This window comes from Nansenia antarctica, assembly GCF_963989245.1.
Source record: "Nansenia antarctica genome assembly, chromosome: 11".
NCBI classification, from domain to species: domain Eukaryota; kingdom Metazoa; phylum Chordata; class Actinopteri; order Argentiniformes; family Microstomatidae; genus Nansenia; species Nansenia antarctica.
Genome location: NC_137681.1, coordinates 22,577,925 through 22,597,987, shown reverse-complemented (window position 1 = coordinate 22,597,987; position 20,063 = coordinate 22,577,925). Strand labels below are relative to the sequence as shown.

General features: G+C 45.7%; 3 protein-coding genes across 3 annotated transcripts; 2 read left to right on the top strand and 1 right to left on the bottom strand.

The window, feature by feature from the left end:
* Positions 1-1,035: 1,035 nt before the first annotated feature.
* Positions 1,036-14,731, bottom strand: samd8 (sterile alpha motif domain containing 8; the record flags this gene model as incomplete). The annotated part of the gene is made up of 6 exons (XM_080542098.1): positions 14,603-14,731; positions 7,850-8,429; positions 3,875-3,970; positions 2,982-3,099; positions 2,332-2,482; positions 1,036-1,340 (listed from the first exon to the last, which is right to left on the bottom strand). Exons 2-6 carry the CDS (start codon positions 8,404-8,406, stop codon positions 1,036-1,038), a joined length of 1,227 nt encoding a protein of 408 aa, XP_080398224.1. The 5' UTR covers positions 8,407-8,429; positions 14,603-14,731.
* An 829-nt stretch (positions 14,732-15,560) lies between these two features.
* On the top strand, positions 15,561-16,929 carry LOC308168015 (dual specificity protein phosphatase 13A-like; the record flags this gene model as incomplete). The annotated part of the gene is made up of 3 exons (XM_080542494.1): positions 15,561-15,715; positions 15,894-16,111; positions 16,721-16,929. The coding sequence occupies 3 exons, from the start codon at positions 15,561-15,563 to the stop codon at positions 16,927-16,929; spliced, it is 582 nt and encodes a 193-aa protein (XP_080398620.1).
* A 638-nt stretch (positions 16,930-17,567) lies between these two features.
* Positions 17,568-19,412, top strand: LOC308167668 (dual specificity protein phosphatase 13A-like; the record flags this gene model as incomplete). The annotated part of the gene is made up of 3 exons (XM_080542101.1): positions 17,568-17,695; positions 18,109-18,326; positions 19,201-19,412. 3 exons carry the CDS (start codon positions 17,568-17,570, stop codon positions 19,410-19,412), a joined length of 558 nt encoding a protein of 185 aa, XP_080398227.1.
* Between the last annotated feature and the right edge of the window lie 651 nt (positions 19,413-20,063).

Genomic DNA, 20,063 nt, shown 5'->3' with positions numbered 1-20,063 from the left:
TTCATTTGAAAAAGAGCCAGGAATCACTCATTCAGCATTCTAATAATACTGTATCACCACCGCTGTAAAAACCACAGTAGTATCTTAAGGAATGCAGAAGCTTTTTGCACTACCTAGTAAGTAATGGCAATCCAGTAACAAGACCCAGCATCTTGAACTTAATATTGCTTTACAGAAATTCAGCAATTCACTCATCTGTAACCATAAGGTTTTGATATTGCTTGAAAAGTGGTCCACACTAGTGTTAGAGCTCAAGCCTACGACGTTAAGTACATTTAATACCATCAGAGTGCCCTAGGTCAGGTTATTTAGTCGGATCAGAACAGTTTTTTATTACAACAGTGAAATTCAGAATTCACAACAAATTATACTGACTCAGAATACGGTATTTGGTTACGTGTGATGCCTGAGAATTTAGTTTTCATGGTTTCCCAAAAACCACTACCACCACTACCAATACCTATTACCTATACCACTACCACCACTACCAATACTAGTGTTTTTTTAATACCAGAAATGTAAAAGCTGCAGGTTGTGAGCTTTGTTAAAGTATTGGAAAAATGCATCTACAGTAGTGGCAATAGGTGTGTGTACACAAAACAATTGTCATCCCTTTCGTTAAACCGCTAAGGATTTAACACCCACTCCCATCGTTTTCACTTCCTTTTTTTAAATGAAGCCGATATTGTCACTGACAAACTCCAGGGTCGGTTGACGGGATTTAGTTTAATCCCTTTAAACGGGCAGACATGGGGAAACAGGCCAACCTCTAAATCCACCCCGAACACGAGAGGAGGCGAGTTATGGCTTCCTGTAACCCTGTCAGACCACGATGACACATTGATATGCTCACACAAGCCGTTTCGGTTCGTCCAATATAGATATTGGGAATAAAGATATCACACATTTCACAACTTGGCAACTTGAGAGAGAGAGAGAGAGAGCGGCGAAATAGCACAGGGCTCAACAGTGTATCTCTAACTATCAGCACACTGGGCTGCTGCTTGCGGTCGCCGCGGGGGTGGGGGTTACGTTCTAGCCGATCATCCGCCTGATCACGGCTGGCGTGGGGAAGGGCCAGCCGTACTCGTTGGGCACGGGGCCGTTGACGTTGCTCTCGAAGAAGGAGAACATGGGGAACCAGATGCGCGCGCGGCGGCTCTGCTGGTAGGCCCGGGTGTTGGCCAGGGTGTGGTAGTACAGGAACAGCCTGGTGGTGATGTAGAAGGCGATGAACACGTCGATGGAGTAGTGTTCGTGCGCGGCCAGGATGAAGAAGATGCCGAACAGGTTCAGGACCCAGGATAAGGTGTGGATGAAGTTCCAGCTCCTTGGAGTGTCTGTGGGGGTAAAACGAGAGGTAAATTGAGCAGCTGAGGGATGGTTTCATGGACGCGGATTAAGTCTAATCCGAGACTAAACATGTAGATTTTTCCATTGCAAGTGATTTAATCCTGGACTAGGCTTAAGCCCTGTCTGTGAAACCGGCCTTGAATGTCAGTTATGTTAAGATTTCTGATCTGTGAATGACTAATAATATTATGTAATATTTTCACTGAACCTGCCTTCTATTATCGACACGCTTTTTAATCCTAAACGGTCTGTGGCCTTCATGCCCCAGTGGTGTGCAGTAACCGCTAAAGAACATCAGATGGCAGCAAAGGGACAGAAGATTAATCTCAAAAACAAGATGGTCCTGTTCCATCTACACCGAAGCTAGTGAACAGGTTACAGTCAACAACAGGTCCAAAATGAGTTGGAACACTCACATTGTGTCACAAAAAAGTTTAGTCGGGGCGGTCAGAGTCTGGGGGATGTACTGGACTATTCTAACAAAACCATGTGTGCCGCAATTCTTGGCACACCTAGAAACTATTATGAACAAAATGTAACTCAAGCATTTTTTCCATTTATATTTGACTTTTTTAAGTTGATCAGAGTGTTTAGGAACTGTCAAGCAGTAATCCATGACTTCCTGTTTCACTGGAGTATAAATATGAGGTGACACAGAGGCCATATTCCCTTATTCATACATCAACATGGGAAAGATAACAGAACACACAAATCAAATGAGGGAAAAGTGTGTTGAGCTTTATAAGTCAGAGATTGGCTATAAGAAAAACAGCTGAAATGCCCATATCTATTGTTAGGGCATTTTAAACCACTATTATTACTACCGGTACTCTCACTATTACTATTATTATAAACCACTATTATCTATCTATCTATCTATCTATCTACTTATCTATCTATCTACTTATCTATCCATCTACTTATCTATCCATCTACTTATCTATCCATCTATCTATCTTGCGCATGGTGATCACTCACATTCTGTCACAAAGAAGTTGAGCATGGTGATGACCACGGTGTGGCCGCTGAACATGTAGTCCCCACACGTGTGCACTCCCGTCAGGCTCATGCCGAAGCCGCTCCAGATGGCCACCGCCCGGTGCAGCTTGGCCCAGATGTCACCGTAGATCTGGTGGAGAGGAGAGAGGAGGAACACCTCCGCTGCTGCTTTAGCCCGTCTGCGAGAGAGGGTTAGGAAAACTGTTCCCCCTGGCTATGCGACATATGATGTGTGTGTGTGTGTGTGTGTGCGTCCGTGTCCATGTCCTGTGCCCACATGTGCATGCGTTTGTGTATGTCATGTACCTATATGTGAGGGACGTACATCCTATCAAAGTGATGGCTTTTCTCTCAGTCCACCACTGTGAGCTACAGAAGAACAGAGGGGGTACAGTATAGAGGTACAGTATAGAGGTACAGTATACAGGGGGTACAGTAGAGGGGGTACAGAGGGGTATAGAGGGGTACAGTATAGAGGGGGTACAGTATAGAGGGGGTACAGTAGAGGAGGGGTACAGTAGAGAGGGGGTACAGTATAGAGGGGGTACAGTATAGAGGGGGGTACAGTATAGAGGGGGTACAGTATAGAGGGGGTACAGGATAGAGGGGGGTACAGTAGAGGGGGGTACCTTTACTGAGCACTGCAGGTGTTGTCCTGGCACCGACAGGGAGGTGACGAACATGGTGATGCAGCGCAGCATGAATACCGTCCCCATGAGGCTGCACAGCCGGCGCAGGAGGATGGACCTGACAGACAGTTACCACGGGTTACCACAGACAGTTAACACGGGTTAACACAGACAGGTGGTGCCCCCCCCCCCCCCAGGTAAGACAGTACTCTACCTGTGCCCCCCCAGGTAAGACAGTACTCTACCTGTGCCCCCCCCAGGTAAGACAGTACACTACCTGTGCCCCCCCCCAGGTAAGACAGTACTCTACCTGCGCCCCCCTCCAGGTAAGACAGTACACTACCTGTGCCCCCCCCCAGGTAAGACAGTACACTACCTGTGCCCCCCCAGGTAAGACAGTACACTACCTGTGCCCCCCCCAGGTAAGACAGTACACTACCTGTGCCCCCCCCAGGTAAGACAGTACTCTACCTGCGCCCCCCTCCAGGTAAGACAGTACTCTACCTGTGCCCCCCCCCAGGTAAGACAGTACTCTACCTGTGCCCCCCCCAGGTAAGACAGTACTCTACCTGTGCCCCCCCCCAGGTAAGACAGTACTCTACCTGCGCCCCCCCCAGGTAAGACAGTACTCTACCTGTGCCCCCCCCCAGGTAAGACAGTACACTACCTGTGCCCCCCCCAGGTAAGACAGTACTCTACCTGCGCCCCCCCCAGGTAAGACAGTACTCTACCTGCGCCCCCCCCAGGTAAGACAGTACTCTACCTGCGCCCCCCCCAGGTAAGACAGTACTCTACCTGCGCCCCCCCCAGGTAAGACAGTACTCTACCTGTGCCCCCCCCCAGGTAAGACAGTACACTACCTGTGCCCCCCCCCAGGTAAGACAGTACTCTACCTGTGCTTGTGCAGCAGCAACACGAGGAGCCAGATATTGCAGAGGATGACACCACATGCCTCGGCCATGGCAAAGGCCCAGGGGATTCTGGGAACACTGTTAAGAGAAAGAAAAAAACGTAAGCTTCCTTCTCAGGATTTTGAACCTCCGTCAATAGGGTGCTTTTCAATACAGAGCCCTTATTTAAACGACGTCTGATCAAAGGTGCGCATCTCATGCGTGGCTCACGCCGGCTGCCACGGCACGCCATCTAGAGCAGCGTTTCTCAACCTTTTTTCAGTCACGGCACCCTTCAAAAGTCGATAAAATCTCAAGGCACCCCAGTCTAAAATATAGCTATTCAAAAACGACACTGCATCACCCAGACAGCCCCATACATACACACACACACACACACACGCACACACACACACACACACACACACACACACACACACACACACACACACACACACACACACACACACTCAGCGGCTATTGATACAAATAAAAGTTGTATTATTATTATTATTATTGAGAGAGAGAGGAGGGAGTGAAAAAGGCAAGTGTGCATCAAAGGCATCAGGCACGTAACCGTGCTGTATAAACATGACACAGTGACCGAACAAACGCGGGAATTTATGGAACACATTCATTTTCATATTCCCACATTTGATTGGAAACACCTATCCAGTCCATTCAACGTAAACACCGGGGATGCAGAGTTATTAAGCCAGAAAATGCGTCTCTCTCTCCCGCTGCGCGCATCCTTGTCTGGAAGTATTAAATTCATTGCATGAAAACGAAAACGTGCGTTATTTCCCGAACTTTCCAACCCTGCTTAGCTTCCGAAGTCGGACGAGAGAATAATGTCACCGATCATCCATATAGAACAACCACCTCCGTACGCTGCCGGCGAGCGAGACTGCCCTGCCCGATCGTACCCTTTTTCGGGAGCGGGGAACATAGGATAGGACCCTTTTACATGTCATTGATTTGCCTTCCAATTGTACAGTCAGACAGCAGGACCTTTGCTATCTCTTTTGCAGCTTGTGGGCCTAGCATGTTATTAACTATTGCCAGGGTTCGAGTTATGTGGGAGCCAATGGGAGCTGAGCTCCCATAGAGATGGTCTGAGGCTCTCTGAGCTCCCATGAAGGCAGTAAAATCACAAATCTGTGGGGGTCGCTAATAATACATTACCACAACTATTATTTGATCAAAATGTCAATGTAATGAATATTATTTAATTTATATTATAAATATTGTAAAATAAACACGTTTTTCAAAAGAACTACGCGCACCATTAATCTCCTGTGAATGACAGTATGCCTTTGACTGCCTGCACTTCACCACCAAGACACCATGGGGCGCAGTAGAATATTGTGCAACAGCAAAAGGTTGATTAATCAGCTGTGCGGTAAACCGTTGGAACACACAGTGCACAGCTGATTAATCAATTAAACCAATAGAGTGAGACACCAGTTGCCTTTCAGGAAGTAGTGAGATCGTGCACCTAGCCTATTATTGAGAAGCAAACATTCATTCATTAGCTATACAGGAGTATATACATACAGTAGCTACCATGCCGCCCAAAAAAAGGCCACTGCTGCCGACCGGGTCATCAAGCCTAGAAAATGTCGGGTTTTTATCAAAGAAACCTGCTATGACACCTAACGTTAGCCCTGCTGCTACTACTGTTACTACTACTGCTGCTACTACTGAGGACTCTGCTACCTACTGAAAACAGACCACTCAGCCTACTGAAAACAGACCACTCAGCCTACTGAAAACAGACCACTCAGCCTACTGAAAACAGACCACTCAGCCTACTGAAAACAGACCACTCAGCCTACTGAAAACAGACCACTCAGCCTACTGAAAACAGACCACTCAGCCTACTGAAAACAGACCACTTTGGTCTATCTTGTCTCCGTAAAGGTAAGGTGGCTTTTACTTTTTACTAACCTAGTGTACTAACCTAATGTATTTTTCGCTCCTTCTGTATAGCAAAAATAACAAAATTATTGGCCGAGATACATGTGTGACTATCGCTTTTATAGCTGTTGTTTCATGTGGGGCTGTTGATGTGGTGAAATGAGTAGCCTGCAGCTGTAGCGTCAGGATATGTTGGGATTTGAGGATGAGGATGATGTTTCTGTACCGGTACCGTTTTTAAAGTATCGATTTGTCACCGGTATCGAATAAAACCCAAACTGTACCCAACCCTAACTATATGTTTACATGCCAACTAATTAGCTAATTCATTTCTTTCATTTAGAGCTGAGGGGAGCAACAGAGAGACGGACAACAGGACAGCAACAGAGAGACAGACAACAGGACAGCAACAGAGAGACAGACAACAGGACAGTAACAGAGAGACAACGGGAGAGGAGAGCAATAGAGACAGAACTGAATGCACTGAACCTTTTTTTTATTCTTTGCATTATTAACACTGTTGTGTTATTGTGTTATTAAAGTGTTTAAGTGTTTTATGGTAAAGCATTATGAGTGGTGTGTGTGTGCAGGGTGCTCGTGAGTTGTATATTTTGGGGAGGGGGGAGGCTTGTGTATGGGGGCGGGGGGTCCTCACACAAAGGAGTAGCCTAGGGCCACTGACCACCTTAATCCGCTACTGCCTATAGCTAATTAAAACTTGTAAGTCCCATCGCTGTGTGGGCATGATTCGCGCGTGCATGAGAACATTTCGCACTGTTATTTTGGAGACCCCCACAGAGTTCAGCTTATAACTCGAACCCTGACTATTGCTGTGCATGCTGGCAATATTACGGACTCGGCTATAGTGTGTGGCTTCTTCGCCTTAGCAATAATTTCGGCTACGAGGTAGCCTCCAACGCTTTATCAGAAACTTTGGCGCACTTCATCATTACCTGTTCTGGACGGCTATGGTGACTTTTCATCCGAACAAAATATTCAGCATCCTTGCTAGCTTGTGATGGATGATCTGTTGTCAGTTTGTCATGTTCCATGATTCTGCTTGTTTGCTTGTTCATTGCTCTCGAAAATGTCTTTGCGCGGTAAATGAAAAAACAATGCAGGCTAATTGCAGACACACTAACCTTACGCTGAACCCGGTATTGACATTGTGACATGGGAAAGGGGCGCGCGAGACAGATTTTGATGATGTATTGCATTTATGTATTTATAGATTTATTCATTCATTCATATGAACGTCAGAATATAGAATTATTTGACGGCACCCCTGAAGAAGCCAGGCGGCGCCCCAGTGTGCCGCGGCACCCCGGTTGAGAAACGCTGATCTAGAGAGTCGGACTATCGCCTATTTTTTTTAAGTCAAGCGCTACATTTAGCCTAGTGTTTTGACTCCTACTGCCAACGGTCATCTGACATAACACATCAACAAAGAAAGGCTGGAATCAACTCTATAACCAAGTCAGACATTCCATATAATAATGATGATAATAATAATAATATATGCCATTTAGCTGACACTTTTATCCAAAGCGACTTACATTGTAGTGAGTGCATATATTTTTGCTGTATATATGGTCCTAGCGGGAATCAAACCCACAACCTAAGCGTTGTTAGTGCCATGCTCTTACCAACTACAGAGGACCACAGGTTAGACCGTTTACTCAAAGTAGGGCAATCCAGAAGAACACTTAACAAAAAAAATGCTATTCAGCCCAATAATAGACTGGCTTTGAGAAAGTAGGCCAATCACAATGTCCATCCGGTCAGTCTTATGTTCCAACAGCTGATTAAAAATGCAGAGCGTTTCTGGCTTAACTCCTGAGGCCTGACTCTCCTGCAACGCTGCAGCCTTATCAAGTGAACTTTCACTGACCGTTGCCATTTGAGAAGCTTTCGTCATGTTTGTCTCCAAAGCATCCGTTGTACAAGCTTCTGTTGTAACATGAAACCAACGTTGTTTGTCGCCGGATAAAGGTCACAAAACCTAAACGACAGCGTTTTGTTTTTTTAAAGGGAACCAAAACCGCAAACAACACCCACCTGTCTAAGAAGATGTCTGGCAAGGGCGGGTAGGTGCGCATGTCGGGCACCCTCTCGTGCACGATGACCATGACGAAGGACGTGAACCCGAACACGAACATCACGTAGACGGAGCTGAGCGCCGTCTTCCAGTACTCCGGGTCCAGCCGCCTGGTCTGCTGCTTGTACTTCCCGTTGGTGTACTGGTGGTACTCCTCCCCGACCGGCGCCGTGCCCGTGTTGTCGCAGTCCCGGGCCTGGTCTCCGTTGCAGAGCCAGTCGACGCTGCCGCCGGCGCCCTGAGGGGAGTGCCCGTCGAAGGGGAGCCCGAGCTCCTCCAGGAGGTCCGGGTTCTGCTTCTGCAGCTTCCGGATCGACACCATGAGCCTCTTGATGTCCCCCAGCACCTTGAGCTCCAGCGGCGGCGAGCGCAGGTCATACTCGCTGAGGGTCAGGAGGCTGGTGCCGTCCAGGCGGTGTCGGTTGCACAGCAGGTCCACGTAGTCGCAGAAGCCCTCCTCCTTCAGCCACTTGGCCACGTGCCTGGTGGTCCAGCGGCGGATGCTCAGCTGGGTCATCTCCCTTCCCCTCGCTCTGAACACTGGGGGGAAGATGAGAGGAAGAAAAAAACACTTGTTATCATACGATAGGTTTGAGTGAAATGACGTACAAATAACTGTGAAACATGGTAAGGCTTGGAGAAGCTACGGAGGAGTAGCCTAGACCTTCTGGATTTCCACTGTTTCAGCAATACTTGGTTCCTCTATCGAAAATGTGAAGCGTCATGACGCATTGTCACAATCACAAAGTAATCCAAAACGTCTACACGAAAGATATTCACTTGAACAGATGGATAGAAAGTAAATGCTCTGGTTAACTGCTGAATAAACAAGAAATGGTAGCCTAATAGGTCAATATCCTTCTATTTGGTCTTTTTTGGTCTAATTTCAATTAGCCTACTTCCAGACAAAATTCACCTTGAGACTAAATTCAAGACTAAATTCACTTTTAGACTAAATCCAAGACTAAATTCACCTGTTACCACTCTTAATGTCACTTCCAACTTCTGTAAAAAAAAAAAAATGCTTACAGTTGGGTTGTGTGTGTGTGTGTGTGTGTGTGTGTGTGTGTGTGTGTGTGTGTGTGTGTGTGTGTGTGTGTGTGTGTGTGTGTGTGTGTGTGTGTGTGTGTGTGTGTGTGTGTCAGTGGCGGCTGGTGATAGAAATGTTGGGTGGGGCACAGGTTATGGGGGAATGCTCCACGGGGAAGAATATCAATTTTAAATCTGGATTTACAGTCGATTTTAGCATGAGAATATATACTGTACGTATATAACTTAATTATTTTTATATATAACTTATTAAAGGGCAAACTGCAAACACAACAAGAAATATAATGCACAACAACTGACAAATCAACTGGAATAGTCTTTGTTAGCAGAGTAGACCTAATGTTGGAGAATGGACTTATACCCTTTGCCTATCTGTGCAGCGGTAAGGTGAATAATTCTAGCAGTACTGTCCAGACAGTTGTCTTGTTTAGCCATTCAACTAGGCATTATTTATTCAATGGAGAAAGACATGGAACACAATGCAATTGTGATAATAAATGTGTTCTTTGTTACTTCTTTAATTAAATTAAAGTGTACCTTTCTATTGTCATACAATATTTCCTTGAACATGTAAACTCTATAATCATACAGTTCAAGTTGTCTTTCTATTAGTTGTCTCTGTCATACTGAACTGTTTGTAATCATCCTGAACTATCTCTGTTGCTCACCTCACCTCAGTTCTGTCTCTATTGCTCTCCTCTCCTGTTGTCTGTCTCTCTGTTGCTCTCCTCTCCTGTTGTCTGTCTCTCTGTTGCTCTCCTCTCCTGTTGTCAGTCTCTCTGTTGCTCTCCTCTCCTGTTGTCAGTCTCTCTGTTGCTCTCCTCTCATGTTGTCTGTCTCTCTGTTGCTGTCCTGTTGTCTGTCTCTCTGTTGCTGTCCTGTTGTCTGTCTCTCTGTTGCTCTCTTCTCCTGTTGTCTGTCTCTGTTGCTCTCCTCTCCTGTTGTCTGTCTCTCTGTTGCTCTCCTCTCCTGTTGTCAGTCTCTCTGTTGCTCTCCTCTCCTGTTGTCTGTCTCTCTGTTGCTCTCCTCTCATGTTGTCTGTCTCTCTGTTGCTGTCCTGTTGTCTGTCTCTCTGTTGCTCTCCTCTCCTGTTGTCAGTCTCTCTGTTGCTCTCCTCTCCTGTTGTCTGTCTCTCTGTTGCTCTCCTCTCCTGTTGTCAGTCTCTCTGTTGCTCTCCTCTCCTGTTGTCAGTCTCTCTGTTGCTCTCCTCTCATGTTGTCTGTCTCTCTGTTGCTGTCCTGTTGTCTGTCTCTCTGTTGCTGTCCTGTTGTCTGTCTCTCTGTTGCTCTCTTCTCCTGTTGTCTGTCTCTGTTGCTCTCCTCTCCTGTTGTCTGTCTCTCTGTTGCTCTCCTCTCCTGTTGTCAGTCTCTCTGTTGCTCTCCTCTCCTGTTGTCTGTCTCTCTGTTGCTCTCCTCTCATGTTGTCTGTCTCTCTGTTGCTGTCCTGTTGTCTGTCTCTCTGTTGCTCTCCTCTCCTGTTGTCTGTCTCTCTGTTGCTGTCCTGTTGTCTGTCTCTGTTGCTCTCCTCTCCTGTTGTCTGTCTCTCTGTTGCTGTCCTGTTGTCTGTCTCTCTGTTGCTCTCCTCTCCTGTTGTCTGTCTCTCTGTTGCTGTCCTGTTGTCTGTCTCTGTTGCTCTCCTCTCCTGTTGTCTGTCTCTCTGTTGCTCTCCTTTCAGTTTATTTTTTTAACTTAGCTATTCGGTTGTTAAGTCGCGACGTGTTTCCGGGTCCAAAGTTGGCTGAGGCGCTGTCTTCGAAATGCCGCAATAATAATAATAATAAATTATATTTATATAGCGCTTTTCCGAGGCTCAAATACCCTGACAATATGGGGAAAACGGGAAAGTGCTGTGTCCCTTGTTGTATGAATAGATCCGAGTCTAAAAAACGATTAAACTGTCATTCTACCGCTGTAGTACACTGGTATTCTGGTGCGGAGAATTTCTGGTTTAGACCCGGAAATTGCAAAACGTCACGTTTGACGTCAGACTTAACAACCGGATATTCAGGGCTCTCAAGTCTCACGCATAATTTTATTTTTTTGTATCCAATGTTAGGTGGCCGTCGTGGCCCCCTAGTGGTAGTGGCCCTAGGCTGCAGCCTAGGTAAGCCTATAATCTGCGCATGCTCGGGGCGCACTTTTTGCGCCCCGACCGGGAAATAGGAGACAGCCAATTGGAGCGCTGCTACAACTCACGTGTAAGCCAAAAGTATTTGCAGTGCCATAGACTGCCATTCGGCCGGCGTCCCGACACTGTACCCTATGTATTTTCACAGTGAATTTCACACACACACAGATCAAATGTTTATTGTATTGGAGGATTTTTAATGAATGCTGATAGGCGCCGACAGAATATCAGCCGCATTTTATGAATAAACAATGTTTATTTTTTAAAATCTTTTACAAGTAGCAACTAGGAAGTGGGGCTGCGTTGGAATGTGGGGGCGGCGCCCTAGCGCCCTCTATTGGCCAGCCGCCACTGGTGTGTGTGTGTCCCAGGAATGCAGTCTGTCTCTCTGACTTCTTCTCCAACATCTATTATATACACGCAGCCTGGCAAAAAGGTTCCGGGTCTCAAAAAAGGTTCCTGCCCTCGATGGGTAGCTAAAGAATGGCGCTTTTCCACTATCGGCCCGGCTCGGGTCGGGTCGGCTCGCTTCGGCACGCTTTTGAACAGTTCTGGTTTTCCACTATACACAACAGACCAGGAACGAGTAGGCGATAGTAGGCGGAGTTACGCGTCATAAAAGCGCGCCATGGTGGTGACGTATATTTTCACGAGACACAACACAGCCACAACAATAGCAACATGGAGGAACTTGAAGCTATCGTATCCCTTTCCCTCGGCATGTGGTATATTATTAACCGTGATTTTTTTGGAGAGAAAGAGAAAGAGAGAGAGGAAGCTATGTACACATAATAAAGTCATGTTTTTTGAACCCTTAAAACCACTGCCTTCACTTGTCTGCTTTATGAACTGTAGTATCATTGTGTGCCGTGTTATTCACGGACAAACACGGTGCCCGGAGGCACCCTTTGCGGGTTAATAACTTCGGTTTACCGTGGGTTAGGATAACAATTCAAACGTGTCCGGATAGGGGAGAGGACAGGGAATCCAAGTTTACGGTTAAAAGCATAACTTCTCGGGGTGTAAAGCACTCTCTCTATTTCGGGCTAAACTGTGCAGTGTAGCCGGCGTCCTGGTTCCTCCAGCAACCGGACACTTCCATAAATAACAACAAATATGTAATATGTAAATATGTATAATACCACGTTCATTGATAAAATGACGCCAGGGATGGAAAGGGGTGATGGCAGTTTTAGAAGGGGGATGATGAAGCTCTGGACTATGGAACGGCACAGCACAGCACAACGGGGGGAAATGCGATAAGAATTATGTCAAAATGCAGCACCATCATGCACAGATCAGCCTTAAAGCATGTAACGTTAGATATATAACGTTATACAGGGAGCGATGTATTTCTACGGAAAGGCTGATAGATTGTAGAATCTTCTTGTCGGTAAAACGATGGAATCAATCTATTGAGGATTGTGATCTTAAATGCGTTGTGTCATCTCAGGATAGATTAGGTGCACAGCATACACGATTTGACAAGGAAATAGGATGTTCAACACGGGTTGGAATCTCTGTACTTGATTTATTAAGACAGTCAGCGAATGGTCCATCAGCACAGTATCTCAGCATCGGCATTCAATGACCATTCCACGACATTCCACGACATCATTATGACATACAGACAGGCTGATAGATACAAGTGCAGCGCTGTCTTGCTGGTAGTCAAATATATTTATTTATACAGCATATGGATGTTACGTGCCTGTTAGCCTACTTGCCGCTTTCAGTTCTAGTAGATTTGTAGTTTAGATCTCGCAACCAGGGATTGGGAAGCGATGTATTTCTACGAAAAGGCTGACTGACACGGAGCTCCAATCTCCGCGTTTATAGAGTGCTCCGGTGTCTTGCTGGTAGTCAAATATATTTATTTATATATACAGCATATGGATGTTACGTGCCTGTTACCTGCCGATTTCAGTTCTAGTAGTTTAGATCTCGCAACCAGGGAGCCGACAAGACGCGAATCTACCGGCATTTGACTCATGAGTGAACGGCGAAAATGGCTGGACGGCACAGCTTGGGATTCCATTGAAGTTACAGGGAACTATGTGTGAAAGAGACTTAAATGTTGAAATAACAGTAATACAATGTTCATTGATAAAATGGCATAAGGGATGGAAAGGGGAGATGGCAGTTTTAGAAGGGGGATGATGAAGCTCTGGACTGAGGGACAGCACATCGCCATAATAGCGATTTTTGTGTTATGCTTGTTGTAAATAAAAGTTCTATGATGCATTGAAATGACATTAAACTAAGATAATACGATGGTTATCATATTTTCTCAAATCTTTATTAATACGTTATTACAGAAACTGTAAGTGACATTTTCCTAGAGCGAAATCTGTTGTGGTATTTAAAAATGGCGGTTAGTGATGAAATCTATGAACATGGGATGACGATTTCCATTGACCAATCAACGGTGTGCAGCGTCACACGTCACACGCAGCCTGGCAAAAAGGTTCCGGGTCTCAAAAAAGGTTCCTGCCCTCGATGGGTAGCTAAAGAAGCGACCCGACCCGACCCGACCCGACCCAGGCCGACAAATGGAAAAGCGCCAAAGAAGCAGGCCAGCCCTCTAGTGGAAAAGCCCCATATAGCAATCTAGTGTTGAGGGGTGAGGCAGTAACAATCTAGTGTTGAGGGGTGAGGCAGTAACAGCCTATGTGAAGCAGGGTGAGGCAGTAACAGCCTATGTGAAGCAGGGTGAGGCAGTAACAGCCTATGTGAAGCAAGCATTGGCAGCAGACAGCAGCTTGCTCAACAGGAACCGCACCCTCCCATTATTATCTTGTGTTAATGCCGTCATGTTACCAAGGCATATATGGGTTAAAGAGCACCTTCTCCTACAAGTAGCCTACTTACCAAAGTGTTTCAGGAAGGGCTGAGTCTGAGCAAAAGAACAATTCTCAACATTACCACAAAGGCATCAAGAAAGACTTTGCGGTGCTGACATCTGTGCCACGGTATTGCCAGGAACTGCGTTACAAAACTCTCCTCTAATGTGGAATGTCTCGACTTCACACACAGAGAGTTCTAGAGAAGTAGTGTGTTCCTGGCTGACAGCGCAAAGCCCTTGTTGATGTGATTTCTCCATCCAGAACTGCACCCATGAGACGCAAAACACTGACAACGATCGGAGCCACTCTCTGCGAACATCAGCTAAGCTGCATCAGAGGGATAACTTCCTAATAAGCTACTTATGTCACACAGAGACATTCATCATCACTTCAGCGACCTGGCCAGTGGTGATAATAATGTCTGAATGGCCCTTTTAAACCAGCCACAGCCCCACTGAACATCGAACAAAAACGCCACTGCCATTTGCAACCGAATAAGATAAGTAAGATACCCCCACATGTACCCCTTATTACTCGCCGAGGAGGGCTGAAATCACCTATCCCAAATCGTATTGTGATCAGTTGTGATCATTGGTGTTAAAGCTAGAAGATGCCAGCAGCTAGCCAGCCCAGCAGACATTAGCGAACACTAGTCTCCTACATAACCCTATTATGTAGGAGAAGACTCACCACCAGAATCCAGATATCAACAGTTTAGTTAGCTGATACGGCGAGCCATTTGACCGTATGGCATCTCACACGAGTCTGACGAGGCTGTATTGACGTTTAGTGCGAAGAGGAAGACAGGTTCGGTGCGAATCATCTCTGGTTAGCGTCACAGCCTGCTGTGTTGACAAGATTGACAACCGACGAGGAGTCGTAAACATTAGAAAAGCCGCGCAGTGAAATCTAGTGGAGTCGTAAACATTAGAAAAGCCGCGCAGTGACATCTAGTGGAGTCGTAAACATTAGAAAAGCCGCGCAGTGAAATCTAGTGGAGTCGTAAACATTTAAAAAGCCGCGCAGTGAAATCTAGTGGAGTCGTAAACATTAGAAAAGCTGCGCAGTGAAATCTAGTGGAGTCGTAAACATTAGAAAAGCCGCGCAGTGAAATCTAGTGGAGTCGTAAACATTAGAAAAGCTGCGCAGTGAATCTAGTGCAGGGTGAGTGATCAAAAGTAGCCCAATCGGCGGTAACCCGCCCCATCTGGCAACCCTGGCAGGGATGGCTGTTCAGCACGTTTGCTACTATTAACACACTGACATCTACTGGTCAAATTAGTGTACTGTATGCAACATGTGTCGTACTCCATGTAAATACTTGTAGCTGTACTTCAGACAAAGGAATGTTTCTCTGTAGTTCAAGACTTCTTGACTCATTGTTATGATTCTATGAACATCCTTAGGTCCAGTGCTCACAGCTGGTCTTCAACTATTGACACATAAACCAGGTCACTATAATTAAACTAAAAACACTTTAATTTTAGACTGGAGCACTAGGACACCTGATCCTGTCACTACCGCCATGGCCTTAACGCCTGCCCTGAACTAATTACCGCAACCTCAGGAAAATAGGAAAGCACGCTCATGTGATCCAATTAAATGTATAATAGCATAGTAGTAAAGACTGTGTAATCCCAACAGTAAGATGTCAGCCATGTGCAACAATGTCCAGGAGAAGAGTGGTGCTTCTACTGCCTCTCACACGCCATCTGTGAAAGAGTTGGAGAAGGTTTTGAATGGCGGCAAAAGGTTTGGCAATCACGTGGATGAAGTCTGGCCTAACCTGTTCATTGGGGACATGTAAGTCATGCAAAACTAGTTCTCAGATGTGTAAAGATAACCTAACTCGATCTAGTCTACATACTTCTACAGTAGGATTACCTTTCTCTCAATGCACAATAGGCCCACAGTACACAAGCTGCATGCTTTTGTTTTTATTGTATTGATTGTCTTCTTTTTGTTCTATTGGACGTGACAGGTCAGTAGCCAATGACCGGTATAAGCTGTGGAAGCTGGGGATCAGCCATGTTGTCAATGCTGCTCATGGGAAGATCCACAGTCAAGGGAATCATGACTTCTACGGGTCAACGGTTGAATACTATGGAGTACCAGCTGATGACTCACCATCGTTTGACCTTTCACGCTACTTCTTCACCTCTACAGATTACATTCACAATGCGTTAAACACACCAGGTGGTAGGTGTCCCTTACACTAGTCTATTTTGAGATGAAATGATTTAGTACCCAGGGTAAATAAAGTCACCCCAAATTGTCAACATTTTAGAGTGCCTTTAAGGGTTCACCAAAATGATGACGCTTCATTTTGTAGCCAATCAGAGTGTTGTTGCTAGGTAAACACCACATAAAACACTTGGCACTCTAGGTGGTGGGTGTTCTAGAAATCTTTGGCAGTTGGTGAGATAACAGAGTAGGATATTAATAGCATTTTACACATAGTAAAGTGTAACATGTTTTGTCTAACAGTATAAACCCATAGGGGCTGGGAGAACTTTGGAGGATGCGTGACGAATTAATTAAAATTAAAATTAAAATTCACTGGCCTCCCAAAAAAAATGGGAAAATTGGCCTAGCCTGCCAAGTGTTTTTTGTGGTATTTACCTATAGCAACATTAATACTTTGATTGGCTACCAAATCATTTATGCATTTTTGGTGAATAAAGTCAGCTGTGCACTCTAGGACAATGTGGCCGACTTTATTCACCTGTGGCACTCAATGAGTTAAATGATTAATTTCAGTGTTTGCTAAATAGTTTAATATATGGTCTGTATATATGGTCTGTCCAGCCAGGATCATGGTCCACTGTGCTGTTGGTGTAAGCAGGTCTGCCTCCCTGGTCCTGGCCTACCTGATGATCCACCACCATTACACCCTACTGGACGCCATCACAGAAGTCAAAGAGCACCGGTGGATCTTCCCAAACAGAGGCTTTCTAAAACAGCTGCTGGCTTTGGATGTGAAATTAAGTAAAAAAGGGCATGAGAGAAGTCTCTGAATTCTGAATTCTCCGAAGTCACTGAATTCACATTGACTTGAAAGGGGATTGAAACATTTGGTCAACGTTAATGTACAGTCATTTTGTCATTTTCTCAAACTTGAACAATTCCAATCTCTAAAAGGGTTTCAACAATGCAGTTGGATCAGATGCCAGTGGAAATTAAATGTTATGTTGACAGAAGACAATGTTTAGAGATGAAATTAAATTGAAAGTACATTTACTTCTTGTCATTTAGTTTGTCTCAGAACAGTCCCTACGCGGCTACTGTGCAAGCTGTACAAAATTCTATTCCAGTCCTACTGCATTAGTGATCCAATAAAGGAGCTGCACTTTAACATGTTTCCATAATTACGTTATAATTATCAGTGCATAGTTATCAGGTGATTAATTTCTCTTTGCGCTTCATTTAATTAGAGTCCCAGACTGGTGTGAAAAGCGCGGCCACAGGCATGTGTGTTATCCTGCCCCCCGCCTGAGTAAGAGAGCGCGCTCGTCCCACGCGCGCTAACTGTCCTTGTTGACAGAAAACAAACAGCTGCTCCCACCGATCATCCTGCAACGCGGGAGAAGAGAGGACTGCTCTAACAAAATAAACACTGGTTGGTTCTAGATTTGGAGAGTCGTTCTGAATTAAAATGGCCGCCTTGGTTGACGACAAAAAGGAATATCTGTCTGTGAAGGACCTGCAAAAAGTTTTGGATTCTTGCCAACTACAGTTGACCAAGATAGACGAGGTCTGGCCAAACTTATACATAGGGAATGTGTAAGTATGCCTTTATTTCATTACACTTTGTATACAATCAATGCATTTTTAAATATACTTTCTCATGGGGACCATCCATATATAATTGCAGGAATGTGAAGAAATCCATTGCATGTCAATGTTGCAAAACACATGCAGCCATAAAATATACTGTACCTCTGTTGCAGACAAATGACACACGCACATGGGCATGAACGCACACTCATGCATGCACGCACGCACGCGCGCCCACACACACGCACACGCACACACACACACACACACACACACGCGCGCGCGCACAAACACACACACACACACACACACACACACACACAGACACACACACACACACACACACACAGACACACACACACACACACACACACACACACACACAGAGCTCTGAACCTTTTCTCTCTTTGTCTTACCAGGGGAGTAGCCCAAAACAGGACCACCTTGCAGAGATTAGGTATCACCCATGTGTTAAACGCTGCCCATTCCAAGCGAGGCAGCATAGGAGACCAGAGGTTTTATGGCCACACGTTTGTGTACTGTGGTATTCCAGCAGATGATTCAACCTACTTCGATCTGGATGTGTACTTCAAACCTGCCGGCAAATTCATTCATAATGCATTGAAAACACCAGATGGTAAGAGTCTTAACAAGCCCTTCCGAAAGGTTGAATGTCCTACCCATGATGCATTGGAAATTGATAGTGAGGATGAAACCCTAATCAAAAAACCTAGCGACGGAACATTCCGGTGGTACACACTGTCTTTTTCAAAGTCACCTCTGCTCGCAGTATCTGTACTTGTGGTACTTGAAATGCACACTGAATTTATATGCAAAATTAACACTCGGTAATAATAAAGAGCCTTACCTTGCACAATGTACTGTAAGTCTATAAGGTCTAACCATGGATCCCCTCACACACTGCCTCTCAAACAGAGAACAGGATAGGATTAACGTGACGGCCAAGGCCTGCCTGCGAAGGGACCTTAAATGAACAAAGGCAATGAATTGTGGGTGCTATTTTTAGCTCTCAGCGGGGAATAGAAAGGCCACAGTTTGAGACGGGCAGTCATGTATGATATTAATAAGATACAGGTCTCAGGCTAATCCCTCCTTTTCCCTCTCCTGCTCCTCTCTCCGCTCCACTCCTCTCTTCTCTTCCCTCTCCTCTCTTCTCTTCTTCTCTCTTCTCCCTCTCCTCTGCCCTCATCTCCTCTCCTCTCTTCTCCGCTCCTCTCCACTCCTCACCTAATCTCACCTCACCTTCCCTGCCCTCCCCTGCCCTCCCATCCCCTCTCCCTCCCTTCCCCTCCCCTCCTCTCTTCTCCTCTCATCTCCTCTTCTTTTCCTCTCCTTTCCTCACCTATCACCCCACCTTCCCTGCCCCCCCTCCCCCCCCCCCCCCCCCCTCCTCTTCTTCTCCTCCCCATTCCTCACCTCATCTCCCCTCACCTTCCCTGCCCTCCCCTTCCTTCCCCTCCTCTCCTCTCCTCTCCTCCCCCCCCCTCCAGGGAAGGTTCTGGTCCACTGTATTCGGGGCCTGAGTCGTTCGTCTACATTGGTGCTGGCCTACCTCATGATGTACCACCACCTCCCCGTCGACAGTGCCATCCACACAGTCATCCAGAAGAGGGCAATTTACCCCAACAGGAACTTCCTGGCTCTGCTGCTGGATCTGGACCTTCAGCTGAGATGGAAACGGAAAACGTGCCTGATCCTGTAGAGAGGAGGATATTCCAGCCATCGCTTTCAGATGTTGTTGTTTTTCTGGAAGACAGAAGGGATGACTTTATACGTCACACAGCCACAACCAAAAGGTTAAAGGTCGTTATGAGGTTATCTAATAACCAAGGTTCAGTTGTGCAACAGTACAATGAACTGCCGTGAACTGGGCAGGAACTGTTTCCACGGTGATGTGGAGTTGTTTACAAAATGAACATTTTTGCTTGACAGACAACAAATCACTGTGAATTTCATGAGGGAAAAAAAGCTTCTGAATGGTTGTTGCCTAACTCATGGAATAGTGGGAGATAGAGGAGGAGGGTTGGGTGGTTATTTTAGTCATAGAAAATGTGTGGCTTTTATGAGTTTATGAGATAGATTATTATTTCACAGCTTACAAGCTCTACCAGTTCAGTGTGTGTGAAACTGTCTTCAGTCTATAAACTAAACTGCACTGCATTACCTACAATTTAGTGCCAAGGGTTAGGGTTATAAAGTATAGGGCCATAGGGTAGTATGAATAAAGTCACCCAAACTGTTCTAGAGTGCCATGGGTGACTTTATTCACCAAAAATGTATATATTATTATACTTCATTTTGTAGCCAATCAAAGTGTTGTTGCTAGGTAAATACCACATACAATTCTAAGTGT